Source organism: Colius striatus, chromosome 6, assembly GCF_028858725.1.
Source record: "Colius striatus isolate bColStr4 chromosome 6, bColStr4.1.hap1, whole genome shotgun sequence".
NCBI lineage: Eukaryota > Metazoa > Chordata > Aves > Coliiformes > Coliidae > Colius > Colius striatus.
In genome coordinates this window covers 25,852,017-25,878,641 of record NC_084764.1, presented here as the reverse complement: position 1 = coordinate 25,878,641, position 26,625 = coordinate 25,852,017, and the positions used below count along the sequence as shown (strand labels likewise).

At 52.4% G+C, this 26,625-nt stretch overlaps 1 protein-coding gene across 4 annotated transcripts in view; it reads right to left on the bottom strand.

Annotated features, from left to right (window-relative positions):
• Positions 1-20,195: 20,195 nt before the first annotated feature.
• The window catches only part of ADCK1 (aarF domain containing kinase 1), an 83,702-nt gene continuing 77,272 nt past the window's right edge, over positions 20,196-26,625 (bottom strand). For all 4 annotated transcript variants that reach the window (XM_061997865.1, XM_061997867.1, XM_061997864.1 and 1 more), the window contains 3 exons: positions 26,221-26,418; positions 22,609-22,802; positions 20,196-21,195 (listed from right to left, as the gene is read on the bottom strand). In XM_061997865.1, the coding sequence (XP_061853849.1) occupies positions 21,024-21,195; positions 22,609-22,802; positions 26,221-26,418 (564 nt within the window). In that variant the 3' untranslated portion in view covers positions 20,196-21,023. The remainder of the gene's footprint in view (positions 21,196-22,608; positions 22,803-26,220; positions 26,419-26,625) is intronic.

Genomic DNA, 26,625 nt, shown 5'->3' with positions numbered 1-26,625 from the left:
CTGCTCTTCTCAGTGCTGGGTCCTACCCATTTCTTAGGCACGTTTCGTGGGGGCAAGGGGTGCTCCTGAAAAGAAACAAATCTCTTTTCATGCCTGGCAGCTGAGGCTTTCCAGCGGTGACCCTGGAAGAGGCATTGCTAGCATTTGTGAGCATGCAGCTGTGGTCACTAGATGAGGATAGATTTGAGGTCAGCCCTTTCAACAAAGAGGAGGAAAGAGTGTAACCATGAAAAAAGAAGGCAGAAATGGCTTTCTAACTGTTTTCAGGTGCTCTGAAGAAGAGGAAGCCTGTGATATGCCCTGCCAGCTGCCACTGGAAGTACCATTCCATCACTGCCACAGGGCAGCAAAGTAGAGCAGCGGGCTTTGTTCACTCAGTACTGTGTGTACAGTTTCAAGTAGAAAAGTACAAAACGGGTATTTTTGTCTTTTACTGACAATAGGTAGAGGCAGCGAAAGAAAACATGGGGCAAAGAGACAGCCTGGTTCCTTTGCACTAAGTGCAGCAGTTTAATTATACTGGACTGAAGCACTTTCCCAGCAGCCATTACACCAGTTCATCAGTGCAGCCGCACATTTCTGACCTTGTTCACATCATCACCCTGGACACCAGACTTTCCCACTGTGCCATGTTTTGCCCCTCAGCACCAGGGCTGATTTCTCTCTTTGCCCACACCAAAGAGGAAGCCCAGGTGGCTGCAGAAGGCCAGAAGTTTGAGGAGATAAGGATCAAACCCAGTCCTCTGATAAAGTATTCAAAGAGCAGAATTTTAAGACGGCTGAAAATAGGTGTTGTTTCTCATGACCAGAGTAGGTGTTTCTTAGCATCATACGTTTTGTACATAAAATGTTTATTGTTGTACACTAAACTTCTAATTTTTTTTGCATACTTGCACAGGCAAGAAAGCACTTCTAGAGAATGGACAAGGAGCTTGAGCCATTGAGGCCTTCTGAACATCATGGGCAGACAGAGAGGTAGTCAGGGAAACGGGTCAAAACTGTAAAGCAGTTCTATTTGGAGGCAATATCCAACTGGAAATCTTTTAGTGAAGTAAAAGCAACAAATTCATTTTCATCTAAGAGGGGAAATAAATGCAACCCCCCCGAAAAGTAACATCTTGTTTCCAGGCAAGAAATGTGAAATGAAGAGTACTGCAGAGAGCTAAGCAATGTGTAACTGCAGAAAGTCTCCAAGATAACATGCTCAAAAGGGTTTTCCATCTCCCAGGAGGCTGATTACTGGGGGAGGAAAGGATCTTAATTAGGTTGATTAAAATAGTGGTCCCAGTATGGTCTGTTCTTCACTGTTGCCAGGAGACTAGAAGGCTGGGATGAACTGTTCCACATTTTTGTAACAAAATAGGTGTTTACTTCCACACTGCATGATCTTGGCCCTCTCCGAGGCTGCACATTCTCAGTCAGCCCTCAGGAAAAAAATCCAGCCCAACTTCACCTTCTTACACTGGTGTTAAGATGGATTTGCTGTGTCCAAAACCACACCAGCTCTTCCCTGCCTCCACCTTCCCAACACAGCACCCAACTACAGGCTCTATGCTACCCCTTTAGGGGTTGTTCTTTCACTTTTTATAACAGTAATCCTGTTTTTCCCTCCTGAGCTGGATCCTAGTCCCAGAGAAGCAGCTCAATTCCAGGTTAGTCACGGCCACCACAGGTTATATATACATCTGAAGCAGAGGCTGGCTGCGTGGCTCAGTTGGTGGGTGAGGACACTGAGATGGGCACTCACAAGTGGACAAGTACTACCCACAGTCGGTCACTTTACGCTGGCAAAGGTTACTGCAACACTTCAGGAAACAGAGAATCTTGATGCAGAAACCAACTCAGGCTGTCATACCAACTCACTCCATTTTTTCCCCTCTTTCACCAGCTGATACAGAAGTGAAAGTAAATACTGAGTATAGTGGCAGGAAATGGTTACAGTCCAAAGTAAGGCTCAAGGTTTTCCTTCACATTCCTTTTGGGGACCATACTAAAGCATACTGGGAGGATTAAAAAAAAAAGTCTTCAGTAGCATCTGTTCAAAAGTTAAAAGCCTGAAGATCTCCATGCATTTGAAGCATCTCTGTAGCCCAATTTAGGCCATTTGCTTCAATATAGGTCTCATCCCTCCAACAGCCAACTGCATTAACAAAAATTGAGCCAATGTGCCTTTTCTACAGCTTTCTCTTGTTGTATCTGCTACTACAAAAACTGTTCATGCCGAGCAATGCACTTGCTTTTCAATGTCTCAACGCCAACAGCCTGAGCAGGAGGCAAGGGGCTGCAATAGATGGATGGCAGCAGTCACGACAGTTCCAGGAAGGAAGGACAGAAGTGACGCTGAAGGTATAAGGTTGCAAAAATAGCAGCAAAATTAGCTCAAAGTTTAAGTCTGTACTACAAATGCCGTGGTGTGCACGTGGAGGGAGGCAGTTAGAATGCCAAGAGAAGATTCTTGCTCCTGTTAACACAGCAGCAATCAGGCAATAGCTGGAAAGAGTCATTTAGACCTCCCTGTGTAGCTGTGTTGTAACACAGCGGATAATCACTCCTCCCGCTCCCCGCACAGCCTGCGCAGGCTGCCTGCTGCAAGTGCTGTACCGCGCAGCCACTTCGGCCTGGCACAGCCCTGCGGCTCCTCGTCAGGCTCCCTGCCCAGCACGGGGAACCCCACAGCCCTGCGGCTCCTCTGGCAGGCTCCCTGCCCAGCACAGGGAACCCCACAGCCCTGCGGCCCCTCCTCAGGCTCCCTGCCCAGCACAGGGAACCCCACAGCCCTGCGGCTCCTCTGGCAGGCTCCCTGCCCAGCACAGGGAACCCCACAGCCCTGCGGCTCCTCTGGCAGGCTCCCTGCCCAGCACAGGGAACCCCACAGCCCTGCGGCTCCTCTGGCAGGCTCCCTGCCCAGCACAGGGAACCCCACAGCCCTGCGGCTCCTCTGGCAGGCTCCCTGCCCAGCACAGGGAACCCCACAGCCCTGCGGCTCCTCGTCAGGCTCCCTGCCCAGCACAGGGAACCCCACAGCCCTGCGGCTCCTCTGGCAGGCTCCCTGCCCAGCACAGGGAACCCCACAGCCCTGCGGCTCCTCTGGCAGGCTCCCTGCCCAGCACAGGGAACCCCACAGCCCTGCGGCTCCTCTGGCAGGCTCCCTGCCCAGCACAGGGAACCCCACAGCCCTGCGGCTCCTCGTCAGGCTCCCTGCCCAGCACAGGGAACCCCACAGCCCTGCGGCTCCTCTGGCAGGCTCCCTGCCCAGCACAGGGAACCCCACAGCCCTGCGGCTCCTCTGGCAGGCTCCCTGCCCAGCACAGGGAACCCCACAGCCCTGCGGCTCCTCTGGCAGGCTCCCTGCCCAGCACAGGGAACCCCACAGCCCTGCGGCTCCTCGTCAGGCTCCCTGCCCAGCACAGGGAACCCCACAGCCCTGCGGCTCCTCGTCAGGCTCCCTGCCCAGCACAGGGAACCCCACAGCCCTGCGGCTCCTCGGCAGGCTCCCTGCCCAGCACAGGGAACCCCACAGCCCTGCGGCTCCTCGTCAGGCTCCCTGCCCAGCACAGGGAACCCCACAGCCCTGCGGCTCCTCGTCAGGCTCCCTGCCCAGCACAGGGAACCCCACAGCCCTGCGGCTCCTCTGGCAGGCTCCCTGCCCAGCACAGGGAACCCCACAGCCCTAAGGCTCCTCTGGCAGGCTCCCTGCCCAGCACAGGGAACCCCACAGCCCTGCGGCTCCTCTGGCAGGCTCCCTGCCCAGCACAGGGAACCCCACAGCCCTGCGGCTCCTCTGGCAGGCTCCCTGCCCAGCACAGGGAACCCCACAGCCCTGCGGCTCCTCGTCAGGCTCCCTGCCCAGCACAGGGAACCCCACAGCCCTGCGGCTCCTCGGCAGGCTCCCTGCCCAGCACAGGGAACCCCACAGCCCTAAGGCTCCTCTGGCAGGCTCCCTGCCCAGCACAGGGAACCCCACAGCCCTGCGGCTCCTCTGGCAGGCTCCCTGCCCAGCACAGGGAACCCCACAGCCCTAAGGCTCCTCTGGCAGGCTCCCTGCCCAGCACAGGGAATCCCACAGCCCTGCGGCCCCTCGTCAGGCTCCCTGCCCAGCACAGGGAACCCCACAGCCCTGCGGCTCCTCTGGCAGGCTCCCTGCCCAGCACAGGGAACCCCACAGCCCTAAGGCTCCTCTGGCAGGCTCCCTGCCCAGCACGGGGAACCCCACAGCCCTGCGGCTCCTCTGGCAGGCTCCCTGCCCAGCACAGGGAACCCCACAGCCCTGCGGCTCCTCGTCAGGCTCCCTGCCCAGCACAGGGAACCCCACAGCCCTGCGGCTCCTCTGGCAGGCTCCCTGCCCAGCACAGGGAATCCCACAGCCCTGCGGCCCCTCGTCAGGCTCCCTGCCCAGCACAGGGAACCCCACAGCCCTGCGGCTCCTCTGGCAGGCTCCCTGCCCAGCACAGGGAACCCCACAGCCCTAAGGCTCCTCTGGCAGGCTCCCTGCCCAGCACAGGGAACCCCACAGCCCTGCGGCTCCTCTGGCAGGCTCCCTGCCCAGCACAGGGAACCCCACAGCCCTGCGGCTCCTCGTCAGGCTCCCTGCCCAGCACAGGGAACCCCACAGCCCTGCGGCTCCTCTGGCAGGCTCCCTGCCCAGCACAGGGAACCCCACAGCCCTAAGGCTCCTCTGGCAGGCTCCCTGCCCAGCACAGGGAATCCCACAGCCCTGCGGCTCCTCTGGCAGGCTCCCTGCCCAGCACAGGGAACCCCACAGCCCTGCGGCTCCTCTGGCAGGCTCCCTGCCCAGCACAGGGAACCCCACAGCCCTAAGGCTCCTCTGGCAGGCTCCCTGCCCAGCACAGGGAACCCCACAGCCCTGCGGCTCCTCGTCAGGCTCCCTGCCCAGCACAGGGAACCCCACAGCCCTGCGGCTCCTCTGGCAGGCTCCCTGCCCAGCACAGGGAACCCCACAGCCCTGCGGCTCCTCTGGCAGGCTCCCTGCCCAGCACAGGGAGCCCCACAGCCCTGCAACTCCTCGTCAGGCTCCCTGCCCAGCACAGGGAACCCCACAGCCCTGCGGCTCCTCTGGCAGGCTCCCTGCCCAGCACAGGGAACCCCACAGCCCTGCGGCTCCTCGTCAGGCTCCCTGCCCAGCACAGGGAACCCCACAGCCCTGCGGCTCCTCGTCAGGCTCCCTGCCCAGCACAGGGAACCCCACAGCCCTGCGGCTCCTCGTCAGGCTCCCTGCCCAGCACAGGGAACCCCACAGCCCTGCGGCTCCTCGTCAGGCTCCCTGCCCAGCACAGGGAACCCCACAGCCCTGCGGCTCCTCTGGCAGGCTCCCTGCCCAGCACGGGGAACCCCACAGCCCTGCGGCTCCTCGTCAGGCTCCCTGCCCAGCACAGGGAACCCCACAGCCCTGCGGCTCCTCGTCAGGCTCCCTGCCCAGCACAGGGAACCCCACAGCCCTGCGGCTCCTCGTCAGGCTCCCTGCCCAGCACAGGGAACCCCACAGCCCTAAGGCTCCTCTGGCAGGCTCCCTGCCCAGCACAGGGAACCCCACAGCCCTGCGGCTCCTCTGGCAGGCTCCCTGCCCAGCACAGGGAACCCCACAGCCCTGCGGCTCCTCGTCAGGCTCCCTGCCCAGCACAGGGAACCCCACAGCCCTGCGGCTCCTCGTCAGGCTCCCTGCCCAGCACAGGGAACCCCACAGCCCTGCGGCTCCTCGTCAGGCTCCCTGCCCAGCACAGGGAACCCCACAAGCACCTCCCACTGCCACAAGGTGCTGGATCCCACAAGGGACGACAAGCACACCCAGAGACTGAAGGGGCTCAGGTGGGAGCACAAAGGCACAGGATACAAATCTACTGTTATTAGCATTAGAAAGAGAGTCTCAGGTTTCCCACCAGCATTTTAATAGAAGCTTTTCTGATTAAAAACCACCTTGACTGGATGTCTTGGACATATTCTAAGGCAGGTCAATCCAGGTATGCAGCAATGTAGCACAGAGGTAGCAGTTGGAAGACTGTCAGAAGAAAAAACCCAAAAATCCACAAACACCACACCCAAGAACCCTGAACCCAGCAAGCTCAGTGTGGAATTACTAAATGAATTGCTTCCTGCAACCTCAGATGCTAATTACTTGTGTGTTTTAATTTTTGTACTTAACATTCTTCTGTCCAAATTAAAGTAAATCTAATTTAATGCCCCAACACAAACAGACTCTAAGTGTCTTTTTCCTTGAAAGCTTTTGCTGCTAGCTGGTAACCAGAAACCGTATCAAGAATAGCATTATTTTAACTCCTAAGTGGCTTTTGTCTTACATGTTGTGAACTGGGAAGACAGAAAAATAGGGCAAGAGGTAGAGGACGCGCCTTCGCTCTTGTCTGTCTACTTCAGATATCCAGCCTTCAACAAAGCCTACTGGGAGTATAATACAGCCCACAGAGTTGCACCACTGTACAGTAACAGCATCCAACAGATGCTTCTCAGGCTCATCCCCTGACTCTGCAGGAAGGGAGAGCCAGCCATGGAGCCCAAGGGTGCTTTTCCCACTTATCTTCAACAATTCCTTTCTATTTACAAAATCTTCTTGGATAGCAGCTTCCTGGCCTTGCTTACATTCCCTCCACTTTGGATACTGCCCCTCTGTCGTTGGTCATTCCTCATGTTTTAGAGGGCCCTCACTGCTAAGAGAAACATCCACCCCATGTGTTGCAGCACCTCTGGCCCCCGGGACCACACAGCGTCAGGCCCAGAGGAGCCTAGGGAAGGAAGGACATAGCACAGGTTTTCTACAGCACCTGAAAACGTCAAGGCAGCTTTGAAGGGTCTGCATAAGCAAAAGTTATTTAGCTTCTCAGCAAAGCAAGTGATGCATTTACAGAAACACATCTCCCTCTCAGACGGCATTGCCACAAATTTCTGTCATTTCCTGAAAGCTCTTTGCTTCCACCTTGATGATGACCTTTGGCACTGATGGTAGGAGAGGAGGATGTTTGTCTCAACAGATAGATGGCTTCACAGATCCGGAGGAATTTGTGAGGTTATTGAGTAGCTGACACAGAGGGGATTAACAAGAGCATGGGTTATCCTCAAAATAAATACAGCCTGCCACAGATCTCCATATTTAAGAGCAGCCTCTCAGGGTCAATAGGCTTGGTAGCTTTGGTCAGTCAATAAGACCTAGTATTAGCCTCAGCAGAAGTGTCAAGTCCTGCTTAATAAAACATAGTTTATGTTTTGGATCTCACAGAGACCTTTCTGCTGCAAGCTTCCCTTCACATGGCCAAATCCCTTCAAAGCCCAGGGAGCAAAACAGAGGTGCCAGTGAGCCAACGGGCAGTAAAGCTTTGAGCCAGTATGAGCAATGCATTGCAGCATAAAGTCCAAACTCCCTTCAGTGACATGGGGTAAGGAGGAAAACAGGCAGTAGAGACCTCCACAGAAGACAGCGTGCTCCAAAAGCTGCAGCACTACTTTGCTTTTCTCACACACTATCCCAGCTACCCTCAGCTGCCATCACACACTATCCCGGGCCCACAATCCACACATAAGGCAGGATGAAGGTTCTCTCATGTACTCGTTGTCAGGCTTGCAAAGAAGTCCGAGGAGAGTTACTCTGCTATGCATTGAAAAGCCACAACCATCTCCAGTAGCAAGACTTCCCCCAGCCACCCTTCTCTCAGCTTTTTCCAGACAGAGAAGCAAGGAAACACTTACCTTTCTCCAGGTCACCAGACAAAACCACCTTGCTCCTTAGAACAGCCTCACTGCTCCTAGCTTTGCCCCCTGACCCTTTCTCCCCTTCCTTCTCCCCATCACCCACATCTCACACTAAACAAGCTACCAAAGCCCTCAGCAGATGCAATTATTACCTCCAGCAAGAGAAAAAGCAGCCACAACCCAGAGCTACAGCCTCATTACAGCTTGTAATGAGCTGATGGGAAAATATTTCTGCCCGATTAGAATCCTTAACAAGCTCCTGATTATTATGAGTGGAAGCTGGCTGGCCTCCTATCTTGTCCCATCTGTAATGGCACGACAGCTTCTAGCATGCCCCATGGATGTATTCCCCTCAGCCCAGCAGGAAGAGGTATAATCACTCTTCCCCAGGGAATGTTCTGTCATCCCAAGGGGAATCCCTGCAGAGCAGGCTTGTAGTGTATCTGCAAGGCTGCTCTCTGAATCTACAAACTCTTCAGCCAAAACCCTTCCGATCCTTATTCTTGACTCCTCCTCCAAAAGTCATGACAGCCAGCAGTTTCCCTCATCAAGCTATTCCTTCTTCCATAGTCACAAGCAAAGTCTTTTCTCTGGCTTCCCAACAGTCCTCTCTACAGCCTCAAGCCAGGCTAATGAGTGGGAGGGGACAGGAGAGGTCCTCCAGGCCCTGCTTAGCTTTTTACACAACCCACACGATGGTCACAGGGAGCATCAGTGGAAGAAAACAAACCCAAACACTAATTGCTCTGATGAAATTTTAAAGATGAAGCATACTTTAACTGTATTTTAAGGGCCATCTTTGGAGTTTACTTTCTGTTTACTGGAGTAGATGAACTGATCTTCAAAACAGAGGTGCCTCGTGTGGTCATGGTGATTCAGCTCCAGCCCACACAACTCGAGTGTCCAAACGGTTTGGTGATGTGACAGAGTCAAGTGATTTGTATGAGGTGGAAGGCTTGGACAGGACAGGTGACCACTGTGACTCAGTCTTTGCCACTGTTGTGTCAGAAGGAATGGATGGCCCCAGATTGACACAGCCAGTTGTGCCCTTGCACTAGTAACAAAGAGAAAAGGTTCGAGGTATTCAGTAATTGTGGTAAACAGGCCCAGCTGCATTATATGCAAATACATATATATTCATAAATGTTAAGAGATGTTTTAACCTTGTTAAAAGTTTAGACCTGCTATAAACAGAAGTCTGGAGTAGGAAGAAACTTTTCCAGTTGTCAGGTTTTAGGCATTGTCTATTTGTGTGGCTTTTCCACCTGGGCCAGCCAGGACGAATGGCTCTGGGAGGCTGCAGACTGGACTAGACAGAGCATTGTGGGTTTTAATTGTAACTAGTGTTACTATTTTAATTACTTTTTTTCCCCATTCAGACATCATCATTGCCCTTCAGTCTATATAATGCCAGATGATCAGGTCATGTGGTCTGTCCTTCCAGCAAAGGAGAAGATTTATGCCTGAGATTATTCTATACGTTTTCTTTCTATACGCAGGCCTGGAGCAGAGGTGGTAAAGAGCCTGCAAGGGCTTTGTTGGGGACCTCAGTCCAGGACGGGTGAGGACTTCCCCTTGAACTGACTTTATAATAAAAGACCTAGGTAGAACAGTGATGCTTACAAGGCTCACTCTTTACAGCTCTGTGCTCTGCCCCAAACCTTGCCAAACCCTTGTGCCACATCACATCCTTCCATGGCCAAACATACGAAAAACAACTTGAAAGACTACATGTAGTGGGATCATCCCTTGACACATGCCTTAACAATGTAAACATATCCTGTCCCTTAACGCTGGTTATATATAATTTAACTGAGGCACTAATACTCAGCCCCTCTGTGAAGACAGATACTGCATAGGCTGGTAGGAGCCTAGAGACAACCCATCAAGATTTGGTAATAGCGGGTAATATACTCATTGACCCAGTTGAAGATGTGCAGAAAAGTTACAAAACCCTCTGCCCAACATGCAGCTGGTTTGGTATGAAGCCCAGAATGGCTTCCCTGGAGTAACGTAGTGTACAGCTCAAAAACATCTTTATGTGAATACTGTAGTAACACAGAGCTGCCTTTGAAAGCTAAATGCTCCTGCTTCTAAGTATAGTCTCGAGAAGAATCTGTTATTTGAACCCATAAGGCATAAAATACCTGCCTGAGCACTCCCCATTGTCATCCTTTTCGCTGCTAACAACTCTTCTGCACACAGAGCCCAGGCCACACTCTCACCAAGTGTGGGATGGCACCTCCTGGCCTGGTGATGCCACTGCAGACCTGGCTCTCTTCATAGCCCTGCCAAAATGCCTCCAGCCCAACTGCTGAGCCTGTCCCGGCCATCTGCCCAGGCTGAGCTGAGGTCTGTTACCACTATTAAAGACCAAACTACTGATCTTTGGAGTGATATAAAATGCACTCAACATCCCTCCACAACAAAGGCCATTGATAAGCAACGTCAGTGTGATTATAATATGGCCCAAACCACAGCCAGACCTCCTCCAGCCCTCCAAGATACCTTGGAGAAGCAAACCAAGAGCAAGAGAGGCATCACTGCGGAGCAGGCAAAGGAGGCAGAGTCTGGCAAGAAAAGCAAGAGAAATGGTGAAGCATGTGGATGCACCACGCAGTCTGCTCTGGGCAGCTGGGCACGGCCCCACCAGCTTCATGCGTCTGAGATGGGCAGCGCCTGCCTCGTGGCTAAGGTGCAAACTGAAGGCAAGCTGTGTGCCCTGTGCAAGGTGATGGCACATGGGCTGACTGTGCAGCAAACTGGGGAGAAACTGGGCTGAGAAAACCAGTTACAAGTGGGACAAATACACAAAAAGAAAGGTCAAACAGCGAGATGCAGGCTCCAGCTTGGAAGTGGGGCTAAACTGGCCAGGCTGCTGGAGGAGTGAACAGACATCTGGCTGATAGAACAAGCCATTTAAGAAGCTCAGTTTCTTCTGCTTTTCACTATCTTTTATTTCACCTCTTTCCTTCGTGTTTCCTATGTTAGACATATTTTTTTAAAGGCAGACAGCTTATCCCATCAAGCTGCCTTGAGCAGAGGTACTGGGCTGTCTGACTCTCTAGCAGTTCCCTACTGCCAGGCTTCTGTTAAAATGCCTCTCCAGTTTCAACCAAGAGAGAGGCATAGAGATCACAGAGATAATGGAATTCTTTTAGATCTAATGAAAATAGGTAGGTGGATAGAGGACAGGGGACTCTCCGAGCCTCCCCACTGCAGGAGATTGCAGCGTGACCTAAAATATCAAGCACCAGAAAACCTTCATGTAGAACCCCCAGGACACAGGAAACACATTTAACCCAGCTCTGTGCTCAGAAGGGCCTTGCAGCTGACCATGGAGCAGGGAGGTGGTAGGCAATGGCAGCAGGCGCAGCCCAGCACCGCCCAGTCAGTGGCACATCTCAGGTCCCACGGCCTCTACACAGACGGGGCACAGCTGCCTGGGAGCAAACGCATCCCTTACACCCTGACTGCCATCGTGGGGGTTCCCTTCCTGCCATCACTGGCCAGTACTGAACTGTGCGTCAATGTCTGGGACCGCCAAAAGTGTTTAAAAGGCTTCTCCGTCTCCCATGAAAGAAGGAGCACCCTCATCCCTCTTTAGTCTGTCCCAAGGATACTGTATCCTCCTTGCTAATGATGCTGGGCCAACTCTGTAATGAAGCCATGCTGTGTCACTGATGCTCCTGCATCCCCCAGGGGGAGTGAGGCCGACGAGCCTGCTCTTGGTGCGAGTCTTCCCACACCCTGTCCACAAATGAGCTCCTGCCAGGTCGTAGCCTGACTCCACCGTAACTTTGCTGGCACGCGTGTGCCCACTGCTTCCTTCAGAAGCTGCTGAGCAATGCGAACCAAGATTAATGATGGATGGACACTCTTGCCTGCTCCCTGCAGATTTTCTGTATTCTGCTTGGGAGATCCCATTTCCCTCTCTGAAGGAAGAAGGCGGAAAATAGAAGGGCATTATCCCTCCTATTTGCATTGAAACATTGTCAGTGCCAGCACACAGAAAATCGAAGGAGCCACATACCTTCCTATTTTTAAAACAGAAGGGCTAGAATGCTTTTCAAGCCTAGAAACAAACTTGAGTCCAGGGCTGGCATTTCAGGGATCGCTGGCAATTAACTTAATGAATAAAATTCTCCTCTTCAGACATGCTCTGTGCATGCAGGAGAGGAGCTGGATTGTTTTCCTGCCCCAGTTCTGGGTAATAATTTCTGCTGCATTCACTTGGAGACATCTGTCTGTTTTCATGCCCGCAGTGTAAGCTGGTGTTGAGTTGCATCTGCTAAGGAGCCTCTCTGCTCCCTATCCTGGAGGCTATTTCAGGGCAAAAATATCTGTTAGCCGCTTACTCTGAAGCACGCACTTTAAAAAAGCATCAGCAAGAACATAATGATGCATCAGGCTCCAGATAACTCATCTGCTGCGGCCGTGCCTGGAGAGACAGCAGCAGCAGGGTGGCCGCTGGGGCTCCCTGACAGCGGGCCGGTGCCAGGGCCTGGGCAGCACAGCTTGCCCCGCGGCATGGCAACGCGGCCCAAACCACCAGCCTGTGCCAGCCCCACTGCCGAGGGCACGCGGGCTTCACGGCAGCTCCCCTCACCCACCAACTGGCCCCAGGGGACACCGTCCTCCTCCTTTCCCACAGACCCAAATCCACGCCGTGTCCACCCTCCTCCTGTCACCGCCAAGGCTCTAGCAGCACTTCCCAGCCTCACCGGCGGCTGATTCACCAACCACGACTTAGAGATACTGAATAAAATAGCAGCAAGTTCTCATACCCACTGTAAAAAGAGAAAGGGAGCAGGAAAGGGCTGGGTGCAGTGTGTGTTTCAGGGCGTAGGAATGACTGGAAACAAACCCCAAATCCCAGAAAACTCAAAACAGGAACAAAAGGTGGGAGAAAACCACACAAGCAAGAGGGAGGCGGTGAGGAGAGGGGCTCTTGGTATTGATGTTTGAAACAGGCTCTTTAAAATGGAAGATAATGACACTGAAAATTATTCTGAGCTTTTCAAAGGCATAAATGACCAAACTGCCTCCTGACTCCTGAATTACATTATCCAGAAAGAACTTAATAGCATGTTATTATCGCTTCTCCTCGCTGACAGGATTTCGGCACCGAAAAGACAAACAAGAAGTGCATTCATAATCGCAACCACGTTCACCCCTGCGACACACTAGCCGCAGCTCATTTCAGGTAAGTGTCTCGGCAGCCGTCCGGGGGAGCTTGGCAGCGAGGTAATTTCCTTTGTGGCTGCTTGAGGGGGCCCAGCTGGGTGTCTCTGGGGGGCAGCCAGTGCTGAAAACCTGCTGTATGGGGGTGAACGGCAGGGCCTGAGCTGACAGAGGCAGCTGACAGGGACCCATGCCCCATGGGGATGGCTCTGGCAGGTCATGGTGCTCCCTGTCCCAGTGCGTACCTGTGAGGGGCCCGGGGCTGTGCTGGCAACAGTGGGGTCCCAATGTCTGCTGCAGCCAGGGCTATGCTGGCCTGCCATTAGCTTGTAAGAATGGGAGCAAAATAAGAAAGGGGGACAGAGGGATGTATGAGGGCTGGGGAGTACAGAGCAAACAACCCATCCTGAGCTGTCCAGGGACAGCCCCGACCTTTGGTATTTGTCGGGTACAGTTTTTGTGACCGGCAGCCCTGGAGATAGTGGTGCTGCTGAATTCCAGAGCTAAGTATCCTGGCAAGCCTCTCTCCCCCCACCCCTGCCACCCCTTCCCCACACCCTCGTTCAGAGGTTGGAAAGCAGTTCAGTTGCACTGTGCTCCCAGCTGACCCTTGTGCCTTGGCAGGTCCTGGTGTAAGCTGGGGCTGAACCTGGCATCATGCAGCACCATTGTGCCAACATCTGAGAAGCACTGCAACGCAGCAGTTTGCTTTGGGCCATTCCCCAGGCCTTTCTTTACATTTTCCTTGTGTTCATCAACATGTGCCACTGCAGTCCCAAAACACCTCTCTCTCAGGAGGTGCCCCACCTCCTCCTGCAGCTCCCCCAACGGCTAGGGACAGGGCCAGCTGCACCTATGGCAGGGCAGCACAGAAACACAGCCCACAGGGAAAGTGACAGTGAAGGGAAAGAAGTAGAGAGCCATTTTGCAGGCTCTGCTCAGCTGCTGCCGCTGCAGGAGAGGTTTGCACGTGAACAAGCAGTACACAGAGTGTGACCCAGCCCAGCAGGGTCCCTGAGCAGAAGCCTGGCCCTGCTATGGTGCTGATGTAATGAGCCTGAGCTAAACCCCAAGGGCTGCCCTTGTGCAGCACTCTGTGGCCTGCTACTGATTTCTGTCCCAGGTTTCACAACACTTCCTTTCAGCAGCCATGCTCCAAAATCCATAGGCCCTTAAGCAAGTGGAGGGGGCAATTGCTAATAACCCCAGCCAGCACTGTGCTCTGCTGCCTGCTTGTTACACGTATAGTCACAATTTTTTACTCCCAGTAGCAAAATATGGCAAATAAATAATTCTTCCTTAGTCCCAGCTGAAGACAGGCTGTGGAGAGGGCTAATACAGCACATCCAGAGTCACTCGTGTCACCAGGGTGGGACTCTCCCACCCTGCCTCAGCAGAAGAGTCCAGGAAAGGGGCCATAGGAGCACCCACTCCCATAGCAAAATTCAGGTGCTGCCAGGGACAAGGCACATGGCACAGGAGCACCTTAGCAGCTCTGCAGTCCTGTATCCCAGCACAAAGGCTCCGCCAGGGTCTATCTCTTGTCCAGCCACTGCTTGGCAGAGAGTGCAAATGCGACTACCCAAGGAAAGAAACCATGGGGAGAAGAGCTGGGATGGAGCTTCCAAAAGTAAGACCACAGAGCAGTCTCCAAAAAATAAAGGAGCTGCATGAACCACATAACCCAGGCAGGATGAGAACTGAAGAACAAGCAGCAAGGAACGGCCCTTGGCCAGCAAGGGCTGTGGGGGTGACCTTGGACTGACTGCGCAGTGCCGTCCCACTCCCTGGCTTCAGTAACTCTCATTCTCTGTGCACACAGCTGAGCAGACAAGCGTAATTTCTCCAGGGCGAGACTCACCAGCCTGCCGTGCAGAATTAGCAGTGGTACCACCTTTTAACTGACTTCTCACACCACCGTTTTCTTCCCTGTGTCTTCCTCCTGGGCTCTGTCCAGCCCACACCAATGCATTTTAGGTGCAATGATACCTCAAAGTAAATCCCCAGCCCACGTCACCTCATAGCTCAGGTCTCCAGACAGGCTTGTTGTAGAAGAGCCATTTCTGTGCTGAGCTTCTCCTCGTGGTGGCTGTGCTGATGGGCTCTCCTTGTTCTGATTTATCTGATGGTCCCATGCTGCAGAGAAGCGAGCACAGCGGCAGCACCAACTGGGCGCAGCACAGGCGGCTGTGGGACGAGCTGCCCTGTGATAGATGTGTCTTATATTGCCGAGCTTTCCTTTCAGCCTTATCAGCATGATGGATAGTTAGCCATGCTGAAGTACCAGATAGTAATAACAATGGCCATGATTACTACTTTTCGTATTTTCTTTAAGAGCAATATGATATTACCAGGCTCCATGCCCATCCCTTCGTTTATTAGCTACCATTTAGCAATCTCTCCATCTCTGCTTTATTAAAGTTAGAGGCACTGTTAGGCTGCGGGCTGAGAGGAGAGCAGGGGCTGGTGGGGCAGCCATGCTGCAGAGAGACTCACCATCTCTATCCACGCTGAGCCCAGAGCTGTAGGCCTGCAAATCTGTAGGCCTGTCAACGTGCATTCCACATGCAGACACATCCTCCTGGATCACACCTAAGCCTTGTTCCCTCTTTGCAGTGTTCCAGTTAGCGGAAGAGATTTTATGAGTGCTATTTATGCTTACATATATCTCAAAGAGGGGAAAGTAGATTCAGAAAAGAAGCAATCAAATGAAAATAAAGTGAAATGAAGCCAAATAAATTTATTTTTAAAAACCAGTAAAATACCAAAGCTCCTCCCTGCTCCACACTGCTGTAGCAGTCTGAGTGCACAGCTTTTACCAGACCACCAGAAATCAAAGTACCTTGGTTACAGTAAGCAACTCCAGAGCAGCCAGTGGTCTGACACTGTGGCTGATCTGGAGTGCCACAGAGGACAGCAAGCAGGGTGATGCTCTTAGGGTCACACAAGTCAACCCAGAAAAGTCATCAGCTTTTGACAAGGTCATCTCGAGCTGCACATGGTCAGCAGGAGTGCACAGGTAAGTGCTCAGTCAAGCCCTGCCCAGGGCTCTCTCAGCAGGGCCAGAGAGCAGCTCACCATCCTGGATGGAAGTGGTGCCAGCTTTCTGAGCTGGCACGGGGAAGATCTCCACCCTGTTGTGCTGAACGCCCTCAGTGGGAAAATGCTCAGTATTATCCCTGTGTGGCCTGATTGCCATCACACCGAGGTCACAGCATCCCTCCGGCTGCTCAGGAAGACCTCAAATGGATCTAAGTAGAATTTACTCCTGGTTTAAAGCCCATTTAAAGCCCGAGGTAGCCACAGCAGGACCCTGGGAAGGTGCACACTAACTTTCCTCAGGAAGGCACCATGACCCAGAAAAGCCCAGAGTCTTGCCTGAGGCAGACAGGGAAACAGCCACTGGAGAGCTCCACAGAGACAGAGCCAAAAAAAAAGGCTCTGAAGTGCCTGCAGGGACCACTGCACCTTGGCACAAATCACGCCACACCGCACTGGTGTGTGGGGCAGGAGGAGGAAGAGAGCACTCTTTGTTGTGTCAGACATGTCAATGTGTCACAGCATCTGGGTGATGCTGTATCTTTCCCTTTCTCCTTCCCCTTCCTCTCTTCTCTCCTCTCCCCTCTTTTCCTGTCCCCTTTCCTCAACCCTCCTCCCTTCCCACTCCCAAACTCCTAGCCCTCACTAGCAAAGTTAACTGCTGTGCACACACTGGATCACACACATCCTCCTGCTGTTCTCCACAGAGCAGTTTGCTGCCTGGCTGGAGCGCCAGTGCTGCCGGTAACCACCTGCCATTGCCTCACTGTGGGACACGACTGAGGCCCCATCCTTTGGCAAACAACACTGGTAGGAGGGCAATCACCTGCTGGCCAGCAACACAAGGACTGGCAATGGGAAGGAGCAGAAGCCCCCAGTACAAGGCATGGCCCCAGCCCACAGTGCTGTTTGTTTGAGCCATTTGAAAGCCCCAAGACAGACTGCTCACCATTGCCCAGGCCAAGCACATCCCTTGGGTGAGACGGGGATGCCCAGACTGGGGTCAGAGCCAGCCCCAGCCTCTTGTCACAAGAGTCAAGTAGGAAGAAATGTCTGCCCCCCATTCTAGCAATCCAATTGGCAGGGGATGAAGGGAGACTGGCTGTCCCAAGAGCTGTGGCCCTCCAGATACCGCTGTCTGCTCCCACTTGAGTGCCGGGTGTCCTGGCACAGCCCACCCTGTGTACCAGCAGCCTGCCTGCACCTCTTGGCACTCAGAGTACAGGGGAGAACAGTGCCGGAGGGCCAGAGGCATGCAGTGCTGGGGGGAAGAGCCCTGTCAGGCTGGGGGGAGCCCCAGTGACACAGGGAGGCATTTGTGAGGGCAGAGCTCTAGCCCTGCCAGGCTGCACACCAAGCCCAGCTCACCTGCCATGAGAAACGGAGTGCCATTCATTTGGAAAGCTTCTACACTGCAACCAAAGGAGGCTCGTATGCCCATGCGAGATGGCAAAGGGCACCATGCAGCCTTGAGCTGCACGTCCATATGCCACCCACGTGTCATCATTATAGTTCACTAGATGTGCCAGGCAGAGGCTATGGCGGTTAGCCTGGACTAATGCTCTCTCTGGCTTTTTCTTCAGTTTGATATGAAAAAGCATCTTCATTCCATACCTTATGTTCTTGCAGTTCTGCATGCCATTTACCTACCGCCCCCCACCTCCATCCAATCTAATGATGGTCCACTCAAATGCTAGATGAAACAATTGCTGGCTCCCCAACACTTCTGAGAGCACTGAGAGCCTTTAGGATAGGATATGCAGTGAGGCTACAGTGTACCATTTCACATCACGGGAGCTGAAAGTTGTCCATCAGTTTTGCGCCTCTGGCCCCAGGTCTGAATCCCGACTTGCCAGACCCTACAAGAGTCGGTGGGCTCATGGGGTCGGCTGCAAGGCCAGTGTTCAGTGCCTGCACCAAACCTGAGTTGGCTCACAGCCAAAGCCACTGTGCTGCCTGCAGGCAGAGCTGCAGAGGCTGTTTGTTGGTGCTGAAAACACCAACATATGCAGGTTGGAAGGAGAGGCCAAGTGCACAGAGCTGATCGGGTTACCCATGTTTGACAACCACAAATTGGGATGAGAAAGTGTCTTTTCAAAACCCTTTTAACACACTCACCTTTGAGAGCTTTCAGCGAAAAGACAAGGCAGGAATGTTAAAGGGTCAATCTGTGGGTGTTTGCCTGTTCTTTCCTCAGGCAAACCCTCATTGATTGACTGTGGGAAGGGTGAGAGCTGAGCACAACTGACGGAGGAGTCCCACTGCTAACACTGAAGCATGCAGTCTCCTGGCAGAGACTAATGACAATAGACAGAGCTCTTCCAAATATACCCCACTCCCTGCCTGCTGCACGCTGCCAAAAACAAGTTGGTTCCCTACCACTTTTAGGGGCAGACCCTTTCTCAGGCAGTGGGACTAGCAGTCATGTGGTAGAATTTTGGAGAGCTGAAAGAATAGGAACAGCTGAGAGTGGGCTGGGGGCTCAGCAGTCAATACAAATGCCAGCTGCAGGAAGCCCCTCTACAATACAGAATCCTCTGGAAATGAGGGATACCGCCAGGGTCTTACTGTAGGATGAGCTTTTGCACACAGATGTTGATGAGACCCAGACAGTGCTCTGGTCAGTATATCCAGACATGGATAGGCAAAGGCATTTGCAGGGGCGGCTACAAGATGAGGATGTGCAGTTGCTGACCATTGCTAGAGGGTCTTCTGGACTTTACTGGGTGCACTAGGCCAGTTTTCTGAGCTGAGTTCTACTTGTGAGGAGAACAAGACAGGCCCACCCACAGTGGGCAGCCTACAGGTTGTTAAGTACCTATGCAAGGCACTGATTCAGCCAGACTGCTCACACGAGCAAAGATTACTCATATGCAGGCTGCAAGACCAATACTCCAGGGCCCCTATGACTCCACGTCGACTCAGGAGTCTCGTCATTGCAATTACCACCACTCCACTTCCTGATGCCATCACACAACTCAGAAGCTGGGAGAATCTCTGAGCTGTCATTGCACAGGTTGGGGACAAGCTTTGTAAGGACATTTAGTCCTACCAGGGTTTCTTTCTTTTCTTGCTCTTAGCACAGATGGGAGAGCACATCACTCCTGCTGCTACCCTCACAGTAGAAACAGCTCAGAGAGCTAACGTCAGGGTCAGGAGGTTGACTGCCTAGGAGACCAAAAACTCACAATCCCCATCCCCAACTCTGCCAACCACACACCATTTCTGGACAGCTCTAGGCCAGCCAGTTGTACCTACACTCTTGTGCATGTTCCCAGCCACTGTCATAAGCCACACGTCTGCAGTCACTAACTCATCATGCCCAAGCATGCCTGCAGTCAGGTACCTCTTCTGGATTCCATCCCTTTCCTACCCCACACAGCCAGCAAGCAAATCGGTTCCTCAGGGACTGACACATGCACTCACCCACACTGCCACTCCTCCCTCCCCACAAAAACGGAGCCCCTGCAAGGTGAGGTCTGGCACCCATGCAAGCTGAGAAACTGCAGGCAAACTGGGAGAGTACATGGTCTTCTTGTGGCTCGCTCTCAGGAAGAGCCTGGGGCCTGAGGAACGACCCTCAGCTTAGCAAGCTTACTGGCAGTACAGGGACATCCCCATCCTGTCCTACACGTCCCCTTTCACCAAGAGAGTTTATGAGAAAGTTGGAATGATTTGAGCAATTACATCTATTCACCCTCCCCAGCTACACAAACCCTCACAAGCAGCAGGGACATCTCCCAGGATGACAAATGCATCTCACACAAAGATGATCTGTGGGTGAGACTTCCCAGTAGCTGTCCCATAGCTGCAGTCAAAGCCATCAGCCTCATCACTTGCAGCACCGAGCAAGTGGCACGCTTTTGTCCGAGGCAGCAGCAGTGAAATGTCACAGGTAGGGACGAGGCAAAACGCCCAGTGTCACCACAAAGGTGAGGAGGTCTCCCAGCTGTGCTGGGGCACAGTCACACAGGCAGGGAGGAGGCAGGCTCAGCGTGGGTCTGGGTGGCAAGGACTGCTGCATCCTCCCAGCAGAATGATGCCCACTCCTCTATCCTGTCCCAACACACATTGGATGCAGCACCAGATGACACAGGTGTGAAACACACCTCTTGGGAAGAGGAAAGACCAAGAGGCCATTTCATTCAGCTTGCAAGGACTTAACAGCACGGCCTGGCATCGCTCACTCAGTGGAGAAAAGGAAACAGGACTGAGGTTAGTGGCCCAAGTGCCCTGAGTGCACAGCCAGGCACCCCTCCCCAAAGGTCTTTGATATGACACATTTATTTTGTTGTGTGGCAGTACTGTACAGTACACATACATTACCAGCAGTTTCAGAGCCCTGAGTTGTCATTCCTCCTGCCTTCCCTGAATTTCACAAAAGAGGCAGGACCACCACCCCCTTCTCCTATTTCACCTGAAAGGAAACAGGTCAAGACAAGTCCAAAAACACAGAGGCACTTGCTGACAGGACTAGAGACAAACCTTAGAAAGTCAGGCTCCCAGCCCCCTACTCTCACCACTAGGATCCTCTTTCCCTGATGCTGGGAGAGGAAGCCCTAGCGCCAGCTCTCCATAAGGTCTCAGCCCTCTAAGAAACTCTCTGCACATCCAGACAGTAATCCAGACTAAGGAGATTGCAAGAACTAATACAAATGTTACTGGATTTTAAAGGGACTTACCACCTCTCTCTGAGGATCTGAGAAATGTTCTGGGGCATTCTGAGCAGGGTAAGATTGTCTAAGAAAGACCCACGGAGAGGCTTTTGCTTCCAGTGCAGTTCCACTGGAATCTGGGTGGAATTTCCCCTGCTCAGGTTGTGAAGGAAAGTACCCTGCCCTTCCTGACATGCAGTGTCCCACACCTCCTTTTCCTAAGCCATGAAACAGCAGAGCTCTGGTACTGGCTCCATCTCCCAGTGCCACAGAGAAAGCTAATGCTGTAACAAGCAATGACAGTGCAGCATGTAATGTGGAACCAGACCCGGAAATAGGCCACAGACTAGATTGAAACAGTCAGAAAGGCAAATGTGCCATGGAGAGCTGAAGGCTGGGAGGGAGCACTCAGACCTCTCCCACCAGTTCATGTCAGTACGTGGAATGGTGCATCCAGCTCAGGAGAGCAATGACCCAGTTCCCCAGCTGTGACCCCTTCAGCCACAGGAAGAGTTCATACAAGTTGATCTGCCACAGGCTCAGGGCTTCTGTGAGTGAGATCTGGGCCCTCCTGTAAAGCGAGTGACTCTTGCTCCTCTGGTACCTAGAATGAGAGAAACAGCTGCGTTAGATCCAGCCAGACGTGGCCCGGCAGGAAGGAGGCATCTCCAATGTCTTTAGTACAACTGACCCTTTCCAAGGGAAGGGAACACCCCACATCTGGAGAATTATCAGCAGCAGGGACCCCTGGGAATAGGGGTTTTCTCCAAGTAATGTTCCTCAGGAGCTAGGGATGGCCTTCCCAACAGGAATCTCATCAGAGACAGCCTGCTCTCTTGTGCACCCACTTCTCTCCCCACTGTATGTGGTGACCCAGAGCCATAACATCCTCTGCTTCTATGCCCAACCTCACTTCATCTAACAGGGACAGGAGCACATCCCTATAAACTTTCCTGGTAGAACACTTCTAAGAGCCCAGCAATCCTGACACTCAGATTCCAGGAAGTAATTTTTCACCTTTCTTTAGAAGTAGAGGTTGACTGGGCTTTGTAGGTCCCTCAGCAGCCAGAGAAATAACTGTTATTTCTTCTGCAAGGAGGAGGAATCTGAAGTGCATTGACTCATAAGACTCCCTGATGGAAATCACTTGCATGACTCCCGTTCCTGGCTTTTAAACATCGACCCTCAATCAGACTACAGAACTGCTAGTAGGGAACCTCAAGGTCTTTCTTACCCACAAATACTTCTCAGTGGTGATGCATATAATGGGCAGGAAGCCCCTTCACTTCCTCTGGAGGGACGAAACCCTAAACCCTTACCCTAAGATCTCCAACTCCATTCCTGTTCCCAGTGTCAGGGTGACAGACCTGTCCTCTGGAGAGGCTGATGGGCATGAGAACAGCACAGAGGCTGAGACATGTAACTGAGCAGAGGCAGGACCACAGCAGATGTGATAATAAAGCAGGGAGGTCCACAGCTGACAGTAGGAAGTAAAGAGGTAAAGTTAGGCCTTCTCAAGGCCCTGAGTGGGGGGGTCTAATAAGCTTTAATGGCCCTGACTAGCCTGAGACCTCTTCCAAACCTTTGCTCATAAGCCCAGGAGCTCCAGTTAATCTCAGGCCCGCACCTTCAGTCCATGCCTGAGCAATATCAGAGGAGTAATGGTCCCTAGCTCATGTCCTGCTGCGAAGCCCCTTGACCTGGACCTCAACTCACATACTGGCCTCTCATCTTGTCACCACAGACCTGCCTGACAACTGCTGGATCTGATCTACAGATTGACTTTCTGGTTTGACCTTGGACCTGTCCCATCACCATGATGTTGCATTATGATAAGGACTTTTCACTGGCCCTGAGCACCACCACCCCAGGGTCTGTCTTGTTCATCTTGCTCATCCACTGTGGGCCTGGGCCCTTGCTGGCCTGCTGGCCCTGGGATCTTCCCCTGGCTCCTAGTCCCCAGGGACAGGCAGCCCCTGCTGCTCCATGTCTGGCCCCTGGTGCCTGCAAGACTCACGTGGAAACAGCTCTGATGCAGCAGCGAGACATGTTGAGGAAGGAGCTGGCACTGGCCCGCGTCTGTAGGGCTGACTCAATGCCCCTTAACAAGTCATTGGTCTTGAGGAGCAGCAGCATCTGTCGGGGTACGTTGTTGAGGAGCTGGGTGATCTGGGGTAGGTACGCAGCAGCGTTGGACCGGATCTCCACGTCCTGTGGCCAGCGGGGAGAAAGGAGAAAGCAGCTTAGAGTGCATGGGAAACACAGGCACAGGTGAAGATGAGATTTGGCAGGAGGAGATGGTGCTTTCCCAGCCATGACTCTAGGCCAGAAGCACCCGGCTCTCCTGCAGATACCTGGCTGTCCCAAGCACACACAGCACAGTCACAGATCCCTGCTGCTCTTTCCCCTCTGCCCCTCCATGGGCCAAAGCCCTGTCCCTCACTGGCATCATTAACACCCTCTCAGGGGAACAGGGCGCTCTGCAGTCTTTTGACTGAGTCACACCTCGCTGGCCCCAAAGCTGTCAGAGATGCAAGCAGCACAAGGACTGCTCAGGAAGGTGGAGGCAAGCTGCAAGGACAACCAGCCTTCTCCTTGTCTTGCTGTCCCATGCAACTGATGGCTTTATCCTATACTGATGAAGCTGTTTCCAAGGCCTAGTTTAGTCCTCTGCCTTCAACACAGCAGAAGTGGGAAAGCTCCATGCAGTTAAGCATTGTGCTAACCCTAAAGATCAAAAACTGTCATCTGTCAGATGCCACTAGCAGGTGCTTGGAAAAAAAGCATTAACACAAGGCAGACACAGGTGGTTCTTTACATTCCTGGGTCTCTCAGCTTCCAAAAAAATATACTGCCCTTGGCAAGATTACAGCAATAACTGTAGGGCTGCAGCCTGAGCCACTTAAGATGGGTGATGGGCTCCCCTCCAAACATGAGCCACCTCCAAACATAAGCCACCTCAGCAAATCCAAAGAGAAGCCCTTGGAACGTCTGAAATCTCCAGAATCCAGCAGGACACGTGCAGAAGGCAGTAAATGACTTCTTCAAGAGAGAGGCTCCTTTGTGGAGAAGGACAACTCTAAAACCTTCTTTCCTCTGGAAGGAATGACGGCTGGCCTATATTTCACCATATGGGATCTCACACTCCCTCTTTGGGAACTTCAGATTATAAATTAACAGCCCTGCACAAATCAAGTGTACAAGTCATGATGGTCAGAGAGGTATACAGCTCACACATCACCATGGTTGCTTTGCTGCTGACAAATAAATCTTTGTGTCTTCCTGCCTCTGTCACTGACCAAATACACAAAGCTTCAGCAAAAAGATGCTTAGGTCACGTAAATGTGAAATGTTTTGTTCCTTTATTTGTTGGCAGAAAATTCTTCCTTGATTATCTCTTATCCCTTACTCCAGCCAGCATCACTGCAGAGCCTGTTTTACTTTCCACACGTAGGTTTTCTTTTCTATTTCTTTTCTTTTTATTTGTAGCTCCAGCTGCTTGTCCACATCACAAAACAAGCACATGATCTGCCATCAGAACTGTCATTTTCTGTCAAAGGCAAAGCCTTTGCGCAGAGGGAAAAACGAGCTATGCCACAGGACCTGAGAAAAGCCCCTTGGCTGCAGTTGCTGAGGCTGCTGCAGAATGCAGCAAAACACAATCATCAAATCAGAGGAGACGAGGCTAGCAGCCACCCTGAGCGGTCAGCTGCCTGGCCTTGGCTTACAGCAGAACAACTACACCTGTGGCAATCCTCACACTTTTACCTTGCCTGCTCCTAAAACTCTCCAGTGATGTGACTCCAAGCCTTTCCAGACCATCTGCACTACCATTCCATTGGCTTTTCTCATGTTTAACTCCAATCTTCTGAGCTGAGTTTAAACCCATTACCTCTTGCCTCATTTGCAGCAGTCTAACGGATTCCCAAACCATTACTACAACTCTTATCAACCCACGTTTATCTAGACTTGCCTTTGCTCTAACTTGCTCACATTTGCCTCATGGGTTGCATCTGCTTGTCCTTGTAGCTTCCTACTGGACTGGCCCTAGTGTCAACTTTTCTGGAGGCACAGTGCATAGACTGGACACAGCACTACGGATGACATTTTGTTTCAGGAAGGTTGCTCCTGTGTCTCACAGGCTACTCTCATGTAGACACATCCTCAAGCACCCTCTGGAGCTCAGTGCTGATCACACCTGCCTACACAGCGCTTGGCTCTTGCTGCTGATAACATCTTTCAAACTCACCTCTAAACTAAGGGCAAGCAGCAGCTCATTTCCTAATGCCACAGCAAATCTGCTCAGCTCCCCATTATCTGCCAGAAAATTATCCAGCTTCAGCATTAGTTGTGTCATGCAAGCAAAGGCAACAGAGCTGGCTCCATACATGCCATTCAACTCAGTGTCAAAGTTCATTAGCCCACATAAGGCATGCAGCTGCAGTTGCACCTCTGGCATAAACTTCACAAGCCAGTTTAGGATAAACATTGCTTATTGCCTCAGATTCAACACTGGCCTTGTAGTGTTGGAGCCAGGTCTGTGCTGATTTGGTTTGATGCCTTTGATATTTTTTTCAAGGGCTAGCAGGTCCAGAACCCACCAGATCAAGCACAGATCTGCTAGACAGTCCCTATATTATTTCTGATATGCAGAAAATTATCTCAGGTAAGAAGGAATCAAATTACTGGGTGGGGGGTCCATTACCCAAGGTGTCTGACCTACTCATTGCTATGGATAATGGCAAGCCAGTGCAGCAAATTCTCCCACATCCATCAAAATGAAACACCAACCCAAAGGAATTTCCCGAAGAGAACTTCACAGGGCAATATTATAAACACTGCTTAAATGAATGTCATCCTCTCTACTATAAATGTGTAAAGATAAAAACAAACCATAGGATATGTGTTTCTACCTACAGACTGAAATCATAACACTGAAGGCTCATCTCTAAAAACAGCACAGTCGGCAGGAGCTGCTACTATTCTTAAGGCTGTGTGTGCGTGTCAGGAGTGCGAGGAGGCGTGAGAAGGATCCCAGCATGTGTGGACAGGAAACGGTGGAGAATGTAAGTGGCAATTTCCCAGATTTGTAGTGATTGAGTTGACAGGATCTGCAGTTAAGCAACCTTGACTCCAAGTTAATAGTGTTTCTGATTGGGAGGTAATTTCCAAGGGTTTTTAGGAATTTGTATCAGTGCTGATAGTCATTTACATGAATAGTGATAACGCATTATCCTTCTCATGTCTTCCCACTAAGCCTTTATGTCTCCTCTACCTTAACCTATCCTTGATGGTTCCCTGCACAGCTGCATTCAACACTTTTTAAAGAAAAGGCTGATGTACTAATGTTTCCCCTGCCAGAACTGGTGAACATTTAGCCATTAAAATATTATGTAAAATTTAAGCAGCCCATGACAAGTGAAACTGGGAAATCAGGTTCAGCCACTACAAAACACATTGCAGAAGGAGTCCTGGCTTTTTCTAGCTCACTATCAATGCAGAATTTGGTTCAGAGCTGCCAGGGCCTGCCCCGCAGCGCTGCGATCTCAGCGGTGCAGGTGGTCACAACAAAGGAAGGTACCTGAGGAGAGGGAAGGGCACAAGAGAAGGAAGGGCAGACGGGACCTACCTCGCTGGCTGAGACTGGCGAGCGGTCGATGCCCCTGTTGACAGAGTCCCAGGACCTGGCGGTCAGCATGCAGGCAAACAGAGGGTACAGATCCCCCGCGCCGAGCCGCCGGCTGTACTTCTGCACTCTCTTCATGTCAGCCTTGATGAGGGCCTGCCAAAGGCGGCAGTAGTCCATGCGGAAGGACTCGCTCAGCACCTGTGGAGGGAGGCATGGCCCTCAGAAGTCCACAGAGGACAGGGGACTGGGGAGGAAAGCCTTGTGTCCCTTGGCTCTCCCCTATCCTCCATTTCAGAGCCAGGAAATATCCTTGGCGGGTTATGGGAGTTACAGGCAAAAAGGGCTCCTACAGGCTCAGGGGACAGGGTTGCAGCTCTTTCAGCCTCACAAGGCCCTGGATACCCC